Source organism: Lycorma delicatula, chromosome 2 (genome assembly GCF_047948215.1).
Source record: "Lycorma delicatula isolate Av1 chromosome 2, ASM4794821v1, whole genome shotgun sequence".
Taxonomy (NCBI): domain Eukaryota; kingdom Metazoa; phylum Arthropoda; class Insecta; order Hemiptera; family Fulgoridae; genus Lycorma; species Lycorma delicatula.
In genome coordinates this window covers 69,500,201-69,512,809 of record NC_134456.1, presented here as the reverse complement: position 1 = coordinate 69,512,809, position 12,609 = coordinate 69,500,201, and the positions used below count along the sequence as shown (strand labels likewise).

The window sequence follows — 12,609 nt, the reverse complement described above, 5'->3', positions numbered from 1 at the left end:
TTATGATTACAATGATTCCCAAAAATGAATGAAATAATACTTCTGTATTCTTAGTCTAACACGCAGTATATATAAAAAAATATTCTCTCTGTTTTACAGATGAATAAGAGGAAGAGAGTAGTACAGTTTCAAAAAAAAGGTTAAACAGTGACTATTAGGCATCCTCAATAAGGAGAGCCATTTTGACTTTCAAAACTGATCTTAGATGGCAAGAAGGAAGAATTAGTTTCCAACAAGGAATTTTAGATTTCAACAAGACATTTGACAACGCTTAAAATATTAAGGAAAACTAGGTTAAAATGATGAGAAACAATAATTATTTTCAAAATTATTCAAGAATTAAAGATGTGATATAAGAAGGGCAAATAGACTATCTTTGTAATTCATGAAGAAGTAATACAAAATTTGTAGTCTATCCATATTATTTACCTGCATACACCTGAATAGATTAAAGGAATACAAAAGTCAATTATAGTGATACAAAATTAATATGAAAATTTATAAAAATAAAACAAAATTAATAAAATATAACAAAAGGAGGATGTCAGAGAATTAAATATTAATCAAGAATTAGTAATGTTTCTAAAATGAATTGATGTGAACTGAGCATCCTTCAGATTACTGGAAAATGATAAGATAAAATTAAGAAATATTTTGCTGTCATTTGATTTTTATGTGACTATGCTTCCAGTCATCTTTAGTAATTGTATTTACAAATGTATTTTCATTCACAGCTGAATGAAAATTCAGCTGTGAATTTTCATTCAGCTTATAAAAAAAAAGTTTAGTTTAATATATGTTATAAAAAAAAAAGTTTAGGTATAAAGACTAAATTTTTTCTTATCAAATAAAAAAATCCTTTAAATAACACTAGGTAATAAATAAATGGGCAATAACTAGTACTAAAAATTCAAAATATGTACTTAACAGAATTACTGTTTCAGTGTGATATAGATTATTAAAAATCGGAGAAATTTATTTAAATATAAAAAAAGTACATATAACAGTGAACAAAAGACAAAAAGTAATTAGCAATCAAACAATATTACTATAAAATAAAAAAAAAATGTAACGTCCAATTTTCTGGCTAGGGGGCATACTTCCAGCCTGCAAGGTGATGTATTTATTCTACATCAATACTCAAAAATTACTTACAAAATAAAATTTGATTGAAATCTACACTAGATGGGCATTTCAATTGTTAAACAATCAACAGGATAACCTAAGAAATTAGTATTAAAAAAACAAACACTTAAAATTAAAAATTAATGATAAAATAATAATAATAAAAAACTAAATAAATAATAATGATACTAAAATAAAGAGTATTTCTATACTGTCTTAAAAAAAATAATAAATCAACTGATGAAAAAAACTAGGCAGTAACATTTTAGAAAATCTTAGTTAAAGTATGAAGTTAGCTTATAAAGGGTCACAACCATTCAATTTCCCAACTCAAACAGCCCATCATGATTTAATATATATTAATATATTAAATTACCAAACCCTTATACAGGTTTGGATAACATTAAGAATTTATAATAAGAAAGATACAGTTGAACCTCAACTAATAATATAAATGATCTCTGAAGCAAAGTGGTAGCGTCTCGGCCTTAAATACAGAAGGTCTTGCGTTCAAATCAGTCAGTCTTGCTATTTTTCATATAATACAAATTTTTATATTTTGACACACAAGTTTCTTTGTATACTTTTCACTACAAAAAATTAAAATAGAAACTAAATCAACAATATTTTACATGACTACATGGGTTCTTCACAGTAGAAAGGTCTCAATGTTGTGCCTAAAATCAACTTCATTTCTTCATAAAGATGATATCTGGGAGGCAAAGTAGGAATAATGAAATAAGGAAGCAAAATATTCTTGGTAAGTGTACTATAATATAAAATTGTGTCTTTAAATTAAATTGAAATCATATTGAAACTGCTATAGATATATTTACAATTTATGTACACATCTGAAGATTGAATAAACTTAAGTTGATTTCATTAAAAGAAAAAAAAAATATACATATTTATAAAATGATTAACTAGGATTTAAGAAAGTATAGGATAAATAAATACAAAACAAACCTTTATTTTAGTAACTGCAGGATCAAAACAATCATCAAATCTGATACTGTAACCAACTTCTAGTCCAAGAAATGTTCCACATTCTTCAGCTACACGAGTGGCAAGTGTTGTTGCAGCAACTCTTCTTGGTTCTGTAATACCTATCACTTTATCATTTTGACACCAGCCAGCTTCCCTCAGATACTGAAGAAAGAAAATAAATTATGAACATGACATATCAGAATTATTCCAAAGTCTAGTAAAAATGAATATGTCATCTACAACATTATGTTACCTACTTTTCAAACATTTTCCCTGCATTAGTAGTGTCTATACTGCATTAGTAGTAATCAGAAGCCTTGCCTTTACCAAATAAGCACCTCAATCCCAGATTAGATTGTTTTTCCAGTGTTCATTAGATGGCCGAGTTTCTACTTTATCTAAACCTCATTAAATTTTATAAAATCAAGGACAGATTATTTGGCAACAATTCAGAAGGCATTCAACCAAAACCCACAGAAAAACAATGTGGAAGAAGGAATCTGGGTTGTGAGAAGAGGATTTCAATGAGAAAGAAATGATCTAGCCACAAAGATATCACAAATAAAAAGCCTCATCAAAGATCTGTTCTAAGTTCCAAGAAGGCTTTTGAAACAAAACTTGTTTGAATCTCACTATATATAAGTCAGATTTACACTGAGGGTATCATTACAATTAGATTATAGTATTGTCATTCTATTCTTATTGAAAAATGTGGTAATCTTTTTGTCTTTTCTTACAAAATATTATTCAAAATTTTAGAATTATAGTAAAACCTGTTTAAGGTGAAATTAGGCACTACATTTAACTATGAGACAGAGCAAAAACAGATTTTTCTGTCCTCGTAGGTCATTACAAGTTTTCAAAATTTTAATAGGTCTTCTGTTTCTTTAGTTTGCTGTGTAAAGTTGATTAATTTTCTGCATCAAAGAGATACAACCTCTTCATTAATCTCTAAGCTGTCAAAAATTGTTATCCTTACTTTCTTCTTAATATCGTTATCTAAAACTTTATTGTATAGTCCTCAACTAAAAATAATTTTTCTCAATAGATAAAATTGTGGACCCATAACCCCTGATGTGCATACTACTTCCTACACAGTAGATAATATGGAGCTCCTACTTATTTACTGTTTTATTACTAAAATACAAGCAGCACCCAATAGCAGCTTATTTCAGTGTCATTCTAAAAATTTAACTATACAGCTTAGCAGTTTAATCTGCTAATTCTAATAATACGTTTGAACTGTTTTAAAAAGTGTTTCTACGTGATGCATAGGTGGAGGAATTGCTTATACCCTGTATCCTTTCTACACACTTGATTCACACCCGTAGAAATTAGTTATATACATTTTAGTTAGGAATTACTACTGCTTAAAAAAATTCATTTTAATCTTCATACCTTTTGCTCATGGTATATTTGATTCTGATTTACACTCAGTAGTTTCATTGATTTAATGCTCAATCAATCACTCTTAACAGTGCTTTAAGAGAGCTGGGGAAACTTCTAGGATGTTAGGCTTGTTAATTAGTAATTAATAATTTGGCCTATTGCTCATAAGACTCACTGGCTTCTTCTGAATAACAAATTTTGGTCGATAATTTTGTTTAGTTCCTGTTTCTATCTTCAAATTAAAACATCCCTCTTCTGGTATCAAATTATGTTATGTGGCAACACAAGGAAGGGATGTTAAAGAAAATAAATTTAATTTAAAAAAAAACATGAATAATCTCAATTTGACCCATATAACTTAATTATTTTTTAATAGTAATAAATCTGCTTTCTAATTAATTTTTTTTATGGATAATTTTACAAACATAAATAAATAATTAAACAAACATATTATCATTAGTAGGGTTCTGAATAAATAATTGGTACTTATGTATTAACGCCACCGCAGCTACAGCTTTATTTAAAAACAAAGTAGTCAATCGGATTTCAGTGGAAAATGAACAGTCTCTTTATTAATTTTAATAAATGGTTATTTATATTTATTTATTTTATAAATATAATTTAACCAAACTTAACCTACGCTTGCTTCGCTCGCTAACCTTGACTAATTAACACCGTAATTTTTTGAGTATTTATTTAATAAATTCAGTAATTATTGCAATTATTTATTATTTAAATAATCAAAACACTCCTGTTAATTAGTCAAGGTTAGCGAGCGAAGCGAGCATAGGTTAAGTTTGGTTAAATTATATTTATAAAATAAATAACCATTTATTAAAATTAATAAAGAGACTGTTTTGAATGTATGTTAAACTCTACATCGGCCCATTTTCCACCGAAATTTGATTGACTACTTTGTTTTTAAATAAAGCTGTAGCTGCGGTGGCGTTAATACGTAAGTACCAAATAATTAAACAAAGAGTTATCAATTAGAATCTATATGATGATAATTGTTGCTAATGGCTGATATAAATTGATCTGCTAATGATGCAAATTCAATAAAAACTTTTGACAAAGTCAAAAATATCACTAAACATAGATATGCCACTCTTTAATGACTTATTCTACTTTTCTTTAAATGGAACTATGAAAAAAGAAATAACTCTGAAATGATCTCTAAGTAATAATATTTTACATTATATTTTACTAAACATAAAAGGAAGAATTGGAAACATTTAATTTGAAAAAACTAATGATCACAAACCTGTGTTAAATTCCTACTTGTGGTTTTGAGCAAATTACAATATGAAAGTAAATAACTATTGTTTTTTACAATATATCAGATGTTCATCAGTCATCAGAAGGGAGTTGAAACTAGTCATAAATTAAAATTTAAAGCGATGTTCATGAACCTCTTTACTTCACAAAAGAGAAAGATAATTATTTATGAAATTAATATTTCAACATTTACGGAGAGGAATGCTGCGTTTTCAAGTGAATTATATCAATATACATCTATTCAATAGATTAATTTTTACCTGTGGTATCTGAGTACTTTTTCCACATCCAGTTTCACCAACAAGAACTAGAGTCTGGTATGTTTCTACCAAATATAATAATTCAGCTTTCTTGTGGTAAACAGGAAGACGTTGCCTTTGTAGCTCCAAGGCCAATGAAATATTTGGATTGAAAATAAACCTTGTACCTTGGCTGGGTTCAACATCTGATTTGTCTTCCTCCCAAATTGCAGCTTCTCCTGTAAATAAAATATAAAATTCTAACCGATTTGTATTAAAACCATTTAAACCAAAGATCAGATCCTTAGCAATTACAAAAGTGTAGTTTTATTAATGTTCAATATCTGATTTGTAAGTAGTGTAAATGTTAATCTTCTGGTGTGAGATCAGTAACAAGAATTATTTAATAGGGTAAATATCTTTGACAAAAAAAATAAATAAATAATTTCAAAGTGTAGTCTACGAGAAGACAAGATTAGCTTCTCTTAAATAAAGTTACTCAAACGAATTACTACATATCTTACTATCATTTGACATGTATAATCTAATTCATCATAATTTACCTGGTTTAAGGAAGGCATGCTTTATACTTTTTACAGACATAATGCAGTCATCAGAATATTCGTACGATTCCAATTTCTAAGAACATAACCGGTAGTAAGTAAAATCACTGTTTGGTATTACTAAAACCTCCTTTTCATGTCAAAATTATTTCGCAGTGCAATAAACAAAATGAAAGTTTTGAAAAAAATCAGAGTATCATTAGGGTGGGAAAACACACTGGCCGGTTTGTATATTAAAGATCATTAGTGAAATATTGTGCCCCAAAAAAAAACTATTTCACAGACGAATATGATTATATTGTATTATATTACACAACATAACAGAATCACCGATATACAAATGTTCAATAATAAATTATGGATCCATTTATAAGCAAACATTAATCATTGCCATAATCATCACCACATTTAACATGTTAAAAACGAATCTCATAATTTGAGGTTAATCAAAACAAATGAGTAAACAATCGTAGTAGCTGTTGAGATTAGAAGTCCAGCGATCCTCTAGTCGTTTGCCAAAAGTATAACCTAATGATCCTAGATTTACACAACTACATTTTGTTAAGTAAAAAAAGGATTTTCTTAGATTAGATGATTTTCTTCTGATTTCTTTAGATAGGAAAATTTTGTGTAAAATTTTGATAGGAATATTAAGTGTAAGGACAACGTATATGGGCTCGCTGAGTAGTGTATCTCATAAATAACTACATCGTACACCAAATATGGTATCGAAAAGTATATTTATTTAATTCTGTATTTGATGATTATATAAAATATATTATTTATTAAACGATATTATTTAAAAATGGATCAGCTTCATATTGATTTCCTAACTTTAACCGGTAATAGCTAAGTTGTAGAACACATGAGTTAAAACCCACCTTCGCAAAGAGTAAACCGTTATTTGTGCAATTCAAAGATTTAACGTTGTTTTAACTTTTATTATCAGACAAATTTCTCAGTTGTATCAAACATACCCAAACCGCACCATCCATACTCACCAGATTAGGTTTATTTAGTTTTCGACTGTAACGTAAAAAAGTCTCAATGAATATAAATAAACGTTTTATTGAGTATAAACGTTTTATACGTTCTAATTTTTTAAGCCCAAGGACCAGTAAAATGCCTAAACAATTCTACGAACAATAAAATAAAAACCTATGTGGGTGTGTAATAAACATTTGGGACTTACTATTCCTCTTATAATGAATCTAAAAATACGTTCTGAAAATAAATGGGAACATAAATTAGTATGATAAAATTATGTTACTGCTTATTTTTAATGATATGATCGAACTTCAATATCGATCAATTTCTATTTTCGGCAGAAATTGACGCATTCTTATGAATTAAAGGCACGCTTACGAAGACGATTTCTGTTTTTTTAAATTTTTTATTAAAGGAGAGTTGAGTCTTTTTCACCAAGATAAATTGAATAAAATTGCAAGACGCTTCAATGCATCTTTAGATAATTCAGGAAATTCACTTCTCACTGAAGGTAAGAGCAAAAATCGAGCCTTTTTTATAATAAAAATCCTTTTTGTGATTGTAAGCCTAAACTAAAATTAATCCAAACCTATTATTTTTAATAGAAAATATTATTTTAAAAAAAAAAAAAAAATGTTTTACAGTTGAACTTACTCAAATTTAATAGTTTATGTATCCTCCTTTGTTTTTGTTATCTCATTAATCAATCCTCTTTGGCATTGATTCCATTAAGATAGAACAATGATTTTTTATTTCTTCACCTCGAAACCAAAGTTGTATCACTGAACTAATAAGGTCAGTTTTTGTGCTACAATTCATTTTTCCAAGTCTTCTTTTTAGTACTGCCCATAAATTTTCAATGGGATTTGGGTTGGGGGAATTTCCTGGCCATGAGAGCACTCAAAGTTTTTTTTTGTTTTTGAAGAATTCTTTTCCTTTCTTTGACGTCTGATATGGTGCAAGGTCCTGTTAGAAAATAAGTTCTGGGTTCTTTTTAGGTTCTTCTTCTTAGGTTTCCAAGCAATCCTTCCCACTGTGAGCAATATACTACAAACTGTCATATCAGAAACATTAGCCCCAATGGCTCTCAAGTCCCTATTAAGGTCAACAGCTGACACGTGTTGATTAATTTTGCTTTTTCTTATTAGTAATCAATCCTGTGCCGGCCTCCGTGGCGTGAGTGGTAGCATCTCGGCCTTTCATTGGGAGGTTCTAAGTTTGAATCCTGGTAAGGCATGGCATTTCCACACGCTACTTGTCATTCATCTCATCCTTTGAAGCAATATCTAATGGTGGTCCCGGAGGAAAAAAGTAATCGATCCTGTGTAGATGTGGTTTTCTTTTTTCCTTCCATATTTCATCCACATTTTCCTTTTTTCCTTGGAGAGACCGAACCTGCTTTCCTAAACCTTTTCACAATTTAATTTACAGTACCTAACCCCACATCACACTCACTGGAAGTCTGTCTTTGAGTCATTTGTGCTTGTTAGGACAGAGCAACAATTTTTGACCATTTTTGTGGGGTTATATCCATTGTATTAACTAGAAACGTATAACAGAAACTCACAGGGTCACCAAAAACTAATTGACAATGAATTATAAAAGTAAAAAAACCACTAATTCTGTTTATATATGAACTAACAACATAACCTGAAACACCAAACAGCAAGCAGTCTGACTCGGAATGAAAATTCCCTACAGCAAAACAAAAATTCCCTTTGTTCGGATTAATTTGTTCAATACTGTATAGTCAGTTGCCATTTCGTTTAATGTGGTTTGAGTAGTAGGTGGTGAAATATGGAAATGATTGTTACTACTCCCTCCAGTTACAAGGTATGTAGAGTTATTAGTTTTCTACAAAGCAGAAGGAATATTTACAGCCCAAATTCACCTTCAGCTGTACATAATAATTAATAAGTGATGGTTCTGTGAGAGAATAGTGCAGGAATTCAAGGAAAAATGAATTAATGTGCACAAAACGTTGAAAACTCATTCGACAACACTTCACAAAACAATTTGAGCTTTCTGTTCAATTTCATCGCTATACGACATTTCGCTACATCACATTTCAAATTTGAACTATTATATTTCCTACCAGTGGTAGCTCATAGCTAAAATTAGTGGGGGTGCTGCACCAGAAATTTTTTTTTCTGGGCCTTTTCAAGGCCATGGTTAAAGTTTTCTGTAAAATAAAAGAACTGAAAAAAAATGAATCAAATAGAATAGCTGGAAGCAGGATAATAATCTAATTCTACACTTTATCACATTCAAGAATATGGTACACGGTTTTTAACTACATTATGCTTAAAAGCCGTATTCAGTTTAACTGAATAAATAATAAAATGTCAGTGCAGATAATATTTTTTAGTATTATTAGATAGATAAACCCACCGGGTTGGTCTAGTGGTGAACGCGTCTTCCCAAATCAGCTGATTTGGAAGACGAGAATTCCAGCGTTCAAGTCCTAGTAAAGCCAGCTATTTTTACACGGATTTGAATACTAGATCGTGGATACCGGTGTTCTTTGTTGGTTGGGTTTCAATTAACCACACATCTCAGAAATGGTCGAACTGAGATTGTACAAGACTACACTTCATTTACACTCATACATATCATCCTCTGAAGTATTATATAAACGGTAGTTACCGGAGGCTAAACAGGAAAAGAGAGAAAAAGAGAGAGTATTATTAGATAACTTAATAAAATGTTCGCTTAAAAACACTATAGTCCAATTGTGCTTAATTTAAATTTCTTTGTAAACAGAAATAATTACATAATTAGTTTTTACTATTTTACCTTCTCTTTCACCCTTCCAGCATGTTTTTGGACAGACTTAGCAATCAAAGAACCCTTGCTTTCTGCCATCTGATCACTACTGAAAAAACAACTAAACCACTTTTATATTCCTTCCACCGACTAAACTAGAAAAGGGAACAAACAAGACACATTCCATACACATGTATAGTAAAAAAAAACTACCTTCAATCAGCTCACCAGGGTTGGCACTGCAGGAGCGACAGTGCTCTCATCTTCACAGCCTCCTGTGCAGGTTACTATGTGCGCATACGTACAACAGCCAAACACCACGCCGCTGGAACTGTGAAGTGCACAGTTCCATACAAAGTATTTGTATCTTTTTCATAAAGTGGGGTATGGCTGCTGACATTAAGCTTAAGGATTATATATTGTACAAGAAAGAATTAAAGAAAAAAGGACTCAAACTCGTATTAAATGTTATCGATAATATCAAGTGGAAATAGGGGGTGCTGTAGTTCTGCAGTGAAAAAATAAATAAAAACTAGGCTTAACTAGGGTCAACACACTTTATCCAGCATCATTTAGCATTTTGAAGATACATTGATTCTTCTTGGTTATAGAAGGAAAAGCTTTAATAATACATAACAAATAACCAATAAATAGAAATATGGATAAACATGTCTATTTCAGATCTTGCTGTAACAAAACAGCAAGAGAAGGAATTAATAAAACCATTTTGTTGTTCACTTTATTAAAGTGAACAACTTTAATAAAAAGCTGTAAGCCCCTCTCTTATTAATCGTTATTCTACCGCTACCAATGATTGGTAAAGTTCCTCCGTTGAAGATTGTGATAATGAAGCAGTCATACTGGAAATACCATATTTTTGTCTGGTCATTGAAATGTTCCATTTTATTTAGAAAATTTGATATGTATAGAAATCCATATCACTTATTCAATTTTGATTTTATTTTAAGGTAATTTTTTTAATTAACTCTGCCTGTGGTTCACCTTCTTATCAATGCATATACCTCATTTCATGTGGAACCACAAGTATGAGAAATGCTGGTTTAAGATTAACATAGCTTTGATATTTTACAGTTTTTAACCATTTTTTCATTGATTTGTTTATCAGATTGTGGTAATCTTCAATTTCTTATTTTTCAAATCAAATCACATTATAACCCATTTACATTACACTTTTCCCATTCATAATTGTCTTAATTTATTCATTAAATGCTCATCTAACTAAAAATTATTTTGGGCAATATTCCCAAGAAATAAATTTTTTCCTGAAATTTCTGGCACACTTCCCTGTATGTATCAAGATATGGCTAGAAACATACACGCATGTATGACACATATTCATACATATTATTTATATCTGTATCCTACATTACACTCACTTTTACCTAGTATGTGGTTTCATAATGATAAAATCATTTCTAATTTGAAGACTAAAGATATTGTCAGATAGATGAATTTTAACTTTCCCAGTTGTACATTTATACTACATAGCTATGTCATGTACTATATAGCTATGTCATGTACTATATAAGGAAATATATGCCACGATCCCTCATGCACTTCCTTGTATAAAAGGTACTGAAAAGGATACATGAAAATTTGATTTGATCAAATTTTGCAAGTTAGGGTTTTTGCAGCTGACCTTGACATTTCATGATGCCGTCTAACCAAAAACCACAATTATAAACATTTTTAGTTGTATATATGTACAAGTACATTTGTTTCTATGAATGTTGGCCTGTATTTTGTTGATATCTCCACACTGGATCCACTGATTTTTAAACCGGTAAAAAAAGTATATCAATATTAATAAACAATTCATTATATTAGCTAATATTATTGTACTAAGTTAACATATTACAATTTTAGTTAAATTTTATTTTTTAATTAATGACCAATTTTATCTTCACAAACAGTTAATTTTATTGCTTTTTTACTTCTTTCTATCTGAGAAAACTCTTTGTATTTGTAGCTATTATTTCTGCTACTTTTAATAATTGGTCTATTTTTACAACCATTTAATGTGGTTCAGTATGAAAAACTTTTATAGTGCGTGTTTCCAGTATTTAATACTGTTTGAAGATGTTTATTACATCTAGAGTCAATTATGCTCATTTTCAGCAATAGCAGTAAAAATGTTTAATTTGAGCACCATTCAGAGGAAGGGAAATTCAGTGACATCAGTTTTTCAATGGTTGACTCAAAAGTTTGAAGCAAGGTTAAATTTTTTATTCTTTTACTGACTTATGCTGCTTAAAGTGAATACATGACTCACTTTCAGGTTGATTTGAAACTACTAATGAATAAGTAATGATCATTATTAACGAGCTGGTGAGATTTTTCTTAAGATGATGAAAGTTCTAGGTTTTTTAAAAGTAATATAATTTTAATCCACAGTTACTAATTATTAAAAAATAATAATATTGCATATCTATATTATAATAACATGATCATATAAACAAAGAAAACTGAATATTTATTTTTAACCCAATTGCTATTATACCATTAATATGAAATAAATTTATAAAAATTATTTTATTTTTTTTTTTTTAGGGCGAAAAATGGTTGAACGTTATCATCGCCCGGAAAATAAATAAATAGATAAATAAATAAAAATAAAAATAAAAATAAAAATAATTTAAGTTTTTTAGATAAAATTAAAACTTAAAACTACTATCACAGAAACAAAATCCGGAATGGGTGTAAAAGGCCCATTCTCGGATAATAAAAACACTAATATGTAACTTAAAACTATGTTAAAAACTATCACATTAAAAATAAATAAAACTTAAAACTATGTTAAAATCTATCACATTAAAAATAAATAAAACTTAAAACTAAAAAAGGAGATAAAACTTAAAACTAATATCACAAAAATCTTACAACTAATATCACAGACGAATTTAAAAAACGAACAAAAAAAAAAAAAAAAAAAAAAAAAACAAAAAAAATCCGATAGGGAGTGTAAAAGGCTCCCTACTCGGATAACAAAAACAATACATAGGACAATACATACAATTATGAAAGAATACACACTTATTAAATTTTTTTCATTAACCCTATACTACGTAAAAATATAAACATCCGGTTTAAAACCTCCTTATCGTCACGCAAGATACCACGGATGTTACTAGGAATTTTAAATTTATGACGCAATGCCGCATAACATATGCAGTCCACGAGTATGTGGCGCACAGTCACGCGGCAGTTGCATCTTGCGCATAGAGGTGGTTGTCCTCTTGTAAACAGGTACTCGT

General features: G+C 29.4%; 1 protein-coding gene across 1 annotated transcript in view; it reads right to left on the bottom strand.

Moving 5' to 3' along the window:
* LOC142318891 (putative ATP-dependent RNA helicase DHX35) overlaps positions 1–6,021 on the bottom strand; it is a 53,639-nt gene extending 47,618 nt beyond the window's left edge. The window contains exons 1-3 of the mRNA XM_075355525.1: positions 5,582–6,021; positions 5,040–5,257; positions 2,092–2,274 (exon numbers count right to left, since the gene is read on the bottom strand). Coding sequence (XP_075211640.1) covers positions 2,092–2,274; positions 5,040–5,257; positions 5,582–5,621 — 441 coding nt within the window. The 5' untranslated portion in view covers positions 5,622–6,021. The remainder of the gene's footprint in view (positions 1–2,091; positions 2,275–5,039; positions 5,258–5,581) is intronic.
* Between the last annotated feature and the right edge of the window lie 6,588 nt (positions 6,022–12,609).